This window comes from Priapulus caudatus, unplaced genomic scaffold (assembly GCF_000485595.1).
Source record: "Priapulus caudatus unplaced genomic scaffold, Priapulus_caudatus-5.0.1 Scaffold30, whole genome shotgun sequence".
Taxonomy (NCBI): Eukaryota; Metazoa; Priapulida; class Priapulimorpha; order Priapulimorphida; family Priapulidae; genus Priapulus; species Priapulus caudatus.
Genome location: NW_014577091.1, coordinates 429811 through 437452, shown reverse-complemented (window position 1 = coordinate 437452; position 7642 = coordinate 429811). Strand labels below are relative to the sequence as shown.

General features: G+C 43.2%; 2 protein-coding genes and 1 non-coding gene across 3 annotated transcripts; 1 reads left to right on the top strand and 2 right to left on the bottom strand.

Annotated features, from left to right (window-relative positions):
• The first annotated feature begins 1127 nt into the window (after window positions 1–1127).
• Trnat-ugu lies at window positions 1128–1200 on the top strand. The gene has a single exon. It is a non-coding gene; the product is annotated as a tRNA-Thr (tRNA).
• Window positions 1201–1328: 128 nt separating this feature from the next.
• Window positions 1329–2444, bottom strand: LOC106816210 (mitotic spindle assembly checkpoint protein MAD2B-like). Its single transcript, XM_014820779.1, has one exon. The coding sequence runs from the start codon at window positions 2435–2437 to the stop codon at window positions 1832–1834; it is 606 nt and encodes a 201-aa protein (XP_014676265.1). The 5' UTR covers window positions 2438–2444; the 3' UTR covers window positions 1329–1831.
• Window positions 2445–2723: 279 nt separating this feature from the next.
• LOC106816215 (mediator of RNA polymerase II transcription subunit 29-like) lies at window positions 2724–4204 on the bottom strand (the record flags this gene model as incomplete). The annotated part of the gene is given in 3 exon segments (XM_014820793.1): window positions 2724–2942; window positions 3718–3802; window positions 4146–4204. Coding segments are annotated over 3 exon segments (336 nt in total). The 3' UTR covers window positions 2724–2744.
• Between the last annotated feature and the right edge of the window lie 3438 nt (window positions 4205–7642).

The window sequence follows — 7642 nt, the reverse complement described above, 5'->3', positions numbered from 1 at the left end:
TGATCCAAGTAACTACATTAGAGATTTATGTGTTTATCATTTGTATATATGGGATTATTGTGTTTATAACAGTGCACGCATAAAAAGAAAGATGGAAATTGCAAGAGAGGGGGCGAGAGAGAGAGGAGAGAATGCGCGCACAAGAGAAAGAGAGAGCGCGCGAGAGAGAGAGAGAAAGACGTGATATTGACACCATGAAAAGGCCAATACATGAATAGTCCTACATCGGCTTTTCCCTATTATACAATCATTTTATCTTGGTTGGTCATGGATTCGCGCATAATCTTCTGTCCGTGAAACCACCACAAGGAAATTTCCACCTTAAATAGTTATTCTCCTCGTCCCCCAGACCTATATATATATATATATCTCTCTCTCTCTCTCTCTCTCTATATATATATCTCGTCTTCCCACTTCTCAATCTCACTGACAAACACGCGTACGCGCGCACAAACACAAACACGTACGCACGCACGCGCGCGCGCTCTCTCTCTCTCCAGATTATCGAATCTTAAGGTTGCTGTGAGCATTTTGATATGACTGTATCTTACGTTTTGGGTTTATTTTCTTAAAAGGTCCACGAAAATTTACTTACACATTATTTAAGTTATGCGAATATTAGCTGACCAGTAAGTAATATTTTGACGCACGATGTGAGTTATAAGAATTGACCAACCTTCAACTTCCTGTTCGTGATATCGCTATAGCAAAGGATCTATACTTACTATAAATGATTCACCCTCTCAATGGCCGTAGCTAGCGAGGAGGAGGGCAGTTGTCTCGACCCCAAACCAATGTAACTACTATTCAAAGATCAATAGCCATCGATCGACGAACTACTTGCGGTCAGTGGCCCAGAACACAACCAGCGCGCGGCTGCCTCCAAGAAAACTAAATTAGCTACTAGCCCCCTCTCCCGATATTAGTGTACCATCAATAATCGATTAGGCAATTGTTAGCTATAATGCATCAGATGTTGACGAGTGCGACAGTTATTGGGTGCGATTATTTGGAATTGCGAAATCTAAATTCTCAGTATGTTCAGTAACATAATCGTGAATTTTACGTCATTTATAGCAGACCATGTAGTATAGCTGAGGCGAGTGATTTAATGACGAATCACCGTTGCCTCCATAGCTCAGTGGCTAGAGCACTGGTCTTGTAAACCAGGGGTCATGAGTTCAATCCTCATTGGAGGCTTAATTACGACCTTTTGGAATCAAGATTTCATTTTAATTAAATGTCATGTTTCATCTAAAAAACACGACATCACCATTCAATTTTGCTCACACCTGTTGAAACTCAAATACCCTACGAAACATTTCAGATATTTATATATAGCAGTGATTGCTGCTAGTTTATTTCACAAATATATACATTACAAATTTTCAACAAATAACTTCATAGCCAGTGATTTTTGTAAGCTTTTCTAGCGTCCACTTCTTTCATTTGTGCTCCAGTAAAAATACCATTGACAAACATTTTCCATCTTTTCTCATGCATTTCAATAAGCAGTTCATAGTTTTAACTTTTTCCAATACCACATAATCATCAAAACAGTATAATAAATATAGCCTGCCAAATTTTTCAACAACACAACATAATTGATTTTGTTACGTAAGGAGAATACGGAATTTAGTTACCATTTTTAAAACCCCACAAATATTGGCTTCTGTAAAATCCTGGCACATAAAGAGCAAGAAATTTAACACTACTAATACAGAGGTAATCCTCTGCCTCTCATTCACTCCAAACCGTTGAACATTTTTCCAATTTTCTATCTTCAATTGTTTCTTTTTAGTACTGCCACATTCCTGATGCAAAGTAGTTGTCACCTCTTTTCCACATACAGCTGCATTTTGAACAGTTCACAATAGTACGATTTCAAAGGGACAATACGAGCATCGCCTTGAATGAGGCGCTGCGCCGTTTCGCATGTTACCCATGGCAAAGCACCGTTTTTAAGCGCAAGCAGCCCGGCTGCCGTGGAGTGCAGCTGCAGGGCGAAACTGCAGTTTCCTAGTGCTTCCATATCTGTATCGCATGCACCAACTTTTAACAGGAATTCGCGGAAGGCTTGCTCCACCTGCACTAGGTACTCATCCCCACCAGCCGACGGTTCCGCAGGCAGCCACACCTCGAACGTATACTTGGTAATCGGTGCACCACTCGTGTCCAGTATCGCCACGACGATACGATCAAGGTCACGGGCAAGTAGGAGTGTTCGTGTGTCACACAGACACGACTGTAAGTAGCTGTTCAACTCTGGGTGAACTGACATCTTTGTTGGCACGCCATACTTCCTGCGAGACTCGAAGATGGCTGACGGATAGACGTCGTGTCTGTAAACAATCATGTGTACCGCCACCTCCAAGAAATCACATAGGATGTCGGCAGCGACATGCAGATAGTCTATGCCATCTGCCATTGTCGTCATACGGGCTGATAACAGTAATTGTACTGACACATGCCAATAGTGCGGAGTTCACCTCAAATTTATAAGGAAATGTATCTCAGTCTAGTTCCAGCTGTTCAAATGAGAATGGGTTTGTGAGATCAAGTATTAAATTCACACTCCAGTGTTAATTTAAGAATACATCACATAGTAACGTTCCTTATTAGTATTAAATTATGAATACTGGTGTAAAGTTCCTGTGCTACAAGAAGTACTGTGCTTCCGATTTGCTTGTAGTTGGAACATACTTGTGTGGGAACGTTTTACAATTAGCACTTGTGTCCTCAAGTCACTGCTTTGTGCTCATTCTGCTGACACACTCTAGCAGGGCGTCGTGCAGTTCCTTTGCAAAGCTGATCTGTGTTTTCACCGTGGCGAGATACTGCCCGTACTGACTGCCTTGTTCTGTCTTATTTCCCGAGGCGACCAATATCTGGAAGTGCCTGTTGCTGTCAATGAATTGACCATGGCACTCTGCTGCTAAAACCTAAAAGCATGTATTAGCATTATGACATACCAGAAGCACATATGTATGCGTGCAAGTCTCTGTGGAGGCATTCATGGTTATGTGCCGATAAAACAACCAACACAAAATTAGCAGACAAAAGAAAATACGATGATATGGTACTTTTGGAAGCAGGAAAAAAAAATTGGGGTAAAAAATTTTCGGGGGCTACTTTTCAAGCTCGCGTGCATGCAAATAGCACTCTAAAATTTGGTTTGCTGTGAACTCTATGCAAATTTACAAGGGCTCGTTTTGCCATTTCCGGGGCTCTTTTTTGCATTTCGGGGGCTAAATCGCCCCGAGCCCCCGTGTATTTTTTTCACCGTTTGGAAGTGTAGGACCTAACTTAACAAGGACTCAGGCCGTGATCATTCCAACCATGGGTTACAATCTCCACACATTACTTATCTAGAGCTTGACAATACCTCCCCACTAAACACAGGAGAGGGGAGAGTCAATCTTACTCCACCCCACAACCGCACAGTGCGCACACAGCAGAATAAATTAAGATGGAATTTACCCTTGGGTTCAATGGTGAACCAGCCACACAAAGTCATGGTGATCATTCTTTACTACACAATGCTACTGTGCATGTAATACCTGTTATTGTTAGATGAAAATATCATTTATATCACGTTTTTGGATAATGTCTGGCAAGTACTTCTTCATGTGTGTATTTCATACACTACGTTTCAGTATACTGTCTGTACATGCTTGTGTATGTGTGCAGAGTGCATGTAGATAGCAGATCACTTACTAAATTTGATTCTATTTGGTCACAAATAGCATAAAACTCTTCCAGTGCTTTGTCAAATCGTTGTTGTATGGTTTCATTAGGTTTCCTGCAAGAACAAATAAGAATTTAGGACACAATATTGACGGTATGTGCAGTTGTACAACATTATTTAAAATCGATTCAAATATTAGCATAGAATTATTATTCATCAAGATGAGTCTTATTCTGAGGAATGTCTATTAGTCTATAAAGCATATATTTGTCCACACTAATTAGATAATTCAACTGAAGATTACCGATGGTTTTAAAATTTTATCATTGAAAACTATATATTTTGATATTATCCACAAAGGTGGCATTTTACTGATTAATTCAAACAGAGCATCTTGATTTGATGTCAATATAGCAATTTATGGACACAACCCATAATTAGTCCCAGTTACACATACATGCTACTGTCAACTGTGGAGTTATAGTAGATGAATTTTGCTGCCAATTGCATCACGACCTGCAAAAATACAAAGTTAAAGTACACAACAATATCGTATGTGCTGTAGTGAATCTCAAAATGTCATTATAGCTATAAGACATAAAACATGCAAATTAATGAAACTTGAAATGATGTAAGAAATAATGATTTTGTATAATCTTTGAGAGGCTGGTAGCATGTAAGCTGCAATTCGTCATTTTGCATTTGAAATGCGCACACACATGCTATGGGGGTACATGCTATGAGTGCACATGCTATAGGGCGTACATCAGCACAGTTCTGCCTTTTAGTGGTTTCAAGATGGTCACCATGTATAGCATGTGCGCTCATACGGTCAGTCATAAAGTTGAGCTACCTGCACCACTAGGCGCAGGTAGCTCAACTTTCTGACTGACCATGAATTGGCTAACCGCTATCATGCACTAAGAATAAAAATGTTATTCTTAGTCTATGCCGCTACACAGTTTCTAATAGTACTATTATACTATTACTAAGTTTAGTTACAAAATTTGATCCCACATCAAAAAGGTACGGGCCTGTCGCGCGCCAAGCGTGCACCAAATCGTAGCGTACTACAGACATAAAAAAATTTATCCCACATCAAAGTAGCAAGGGTTGACTGTGCATGCTCAGTTCAGCTCGCTACGTCACCCCGCAGACAGCTACGGTACTTTTCTGTGACCTAAATAAGGCTATGCGCATGCACATTGCGAAACTTGGCGCACGCTAGGCACCGGATGCAATCAGCTATGCACTGACATTGGCCTCGGAGGGGAAGAGAAAAAGGGGACGACCAAGGGAAACATGGCGAAGGACAGTGGCGAAAGAAAGGATTACATTAGAGTTTAAAATATGGAATTAGGCCGAAAGAGCTGCCAAAGATAGAACGTCATGCAGACATTAAATTTCCAGCCCTATTCTCCACGAGGAGAAAACGAACTAAGAAGAAGAGGAACCGGAATGAGTACAGACACAGCCTAAAGCGGGATAACTTGGTCGGGGATATCTTGCCCCTCCTTCATTTGCGGGGGCCAAATTGGTGCGAGCCAGCGCGTATTTAGAGCGGGATAGCATGTACACACTTCAGAACACTGCAAAAATTTGACGCGCGCCTGGCCCGGACTACTTTGATGTGGTATCAAATTTGCCGTCTGTACGGGGGTAATACTAATAGAGAAAAGTGCGTGAGTATTGCATTTATTCATAAACATTAGTCATTTCCACTTAATAATTAGTTCATATTATTGTTGTTGACAATGTTGTTACTAAATGATTATGATCGTTATTAGAACAGTCCAACTTGGTCTCCAAGTGGTGTACGTGCCACTGCCACATGACGTTTGCCTGTACGGTGTACTGCCATTACTAATGGCATTAGCCGCTATATATACTAATTAGTAATTACTATATAGTATATGGCCCAATACAAGGATATAACAGCTGTCCACATTTGCACATTTGCACATGTCGCACACACAGGCACTTGGAACGTCTCAATAAAAAAAGAAAAAGAAGGTAAATAAACACAAAATGTCTCTTGTTCATGTTGTTTGTGCACAGGGCGGGCGTGCGGTGTACTTGTGTGTTGCAGTCTTGCAGATGAGCATTTGACCGGCATTTACAGGTGATTATAGGCGAAATAGAGTAGAGAAACATTAAGACTTTGGTAGTAAATACATTTTGTGTTTATTTACCATAATTTTTTTTTATTGAGACGTTCCAAGTGCCTGTGGTCGCACATTGCGAAAATGCATTGGGGTCACCTAATACATCATTGAACTCTACACTAGAGAGTAGCAGTACTACTACTAGTACTAGTACGGCTGATAGGGTCTATTTCTCCCTGGGTATTGCCGGAACGTACCCTGGGTATGGTCCGGTAAACCGGAACGTACCCTGGGTATGGTCCGGTAAACCGGAACGTACCCTGGTAACTATCTGATATGGTTAGGGTTAGGGTTAGGGTTAGGGAGTAGGCGTAGGTAAACATCAGGTTTAGCGTCGTAAATTAACTTGCAAACGCCACCGCCAGATGGCGCTACGCGGTCTATCGGCGTTTCGGGCGTATACCTTCTCCCCTTCCTCCTTCTCCACCAGCTTCTCCCCCTCCCCCTTCTCCCCTTCCTCCTCCACCGCTTTCTGCCCTCCTCTTCTCCCAACCCCTTCTCCCCCTTCTCCTCCTCCCTTCTCTCTTCTCACCAGCTTCTCCACCTCCTCGCTTCGTCCACCAGCTTCTCCTTCTCCCTAATCCTCCTTCTCCACCAGCCTTAGTCCCTTCTCCCTTCCCTCCTTCTCACCCAGCGTTCTTCCGCTGTCCTCCTTCTCCCGCTCTCCCTCCTTCGGCGCAACCAGCTTCTCCCTTCTCCCCGCTCTCCTCACCAGGCTCCATCCCTCCCCCTCCTTCTCCCTCTCCTCCTCTCCACCAGCTTCTCCCGCTGCCTGCCTTCTCCACCAGCCTTCTCCCTTCTCCCTTTCCTGCCTCCTCCCAGCTTCTCCCTCTCCACCATACTGATTACGCGCGACCGAAACGCCGATAGACCGCGTAGCGCGTTGCATCTGGCGGTGACGTCTGCCAAGTTAATTTACGACCCTAAACCTGATGTTCGCGGCAGTCCCAGGGAGACACTATAGCGCGGTTCACAACGTACCGTAAAACCCAGTTCGACGCACGTATTCTTAGCGGCACATCCGTACGATACGGTATACGCTGACTTGAGTTAAACAGCGTTCACACGTGAGTTTTGTGCAATGTACGTACGTCGCTGTAGCACAAACTAGTTGGTCAACTATAGTTTTATGGCATTTAAAAAAATTGCATTGTGGATCAACAACAACTGTGTGCTGTTGCTGGTACAGTAATACGGATAACCCCTATTTTCGAAGACAAATTACATGTTTGTGACAGGTCATCTCAAATACCGTGCACACCAATATGCCAACAGTTTACATACTTTATGCATAATTGGTTCAAGCGATAGAGACTTGATGTCCAGGGGCCCGTGTCCAGAAACAAAATTAGTCTTACACATTAGTACTTAACACGAAGCATTTTCTGTAGACCGCCGACACGCGCTTTGGTTTGCCTATTGTATACGCGTAATAGGCTATAGCCGGGTCGTTCACGAGACGTGTCCGCTATCACCGTATAGCCTATACGAAGTAGTAGGAACGCACTCATTTTGTCAGGATAGTGATAACGCGTTTGCGAACTGAGTAAGCTTACCGTGCGTCGTTCAGACGAATGGAAATTTTATCGCTGAGTGACGCTACGAAACTCTGTTTTCGTACCTTGGTACGAACCTGCTGGATTTGCTACGTGTGGCACGCGCTAATGACCCTGGCAGGCACTACGTATTGGGGTATTAGTAGTACTATAGTAGTAGTCAGCTGGCGTCGCGCAGGATTTCGAAAAGGCCGGCGGTGTTAGCGCAGCACCCGAAGGGGGGGGGCTGCGCT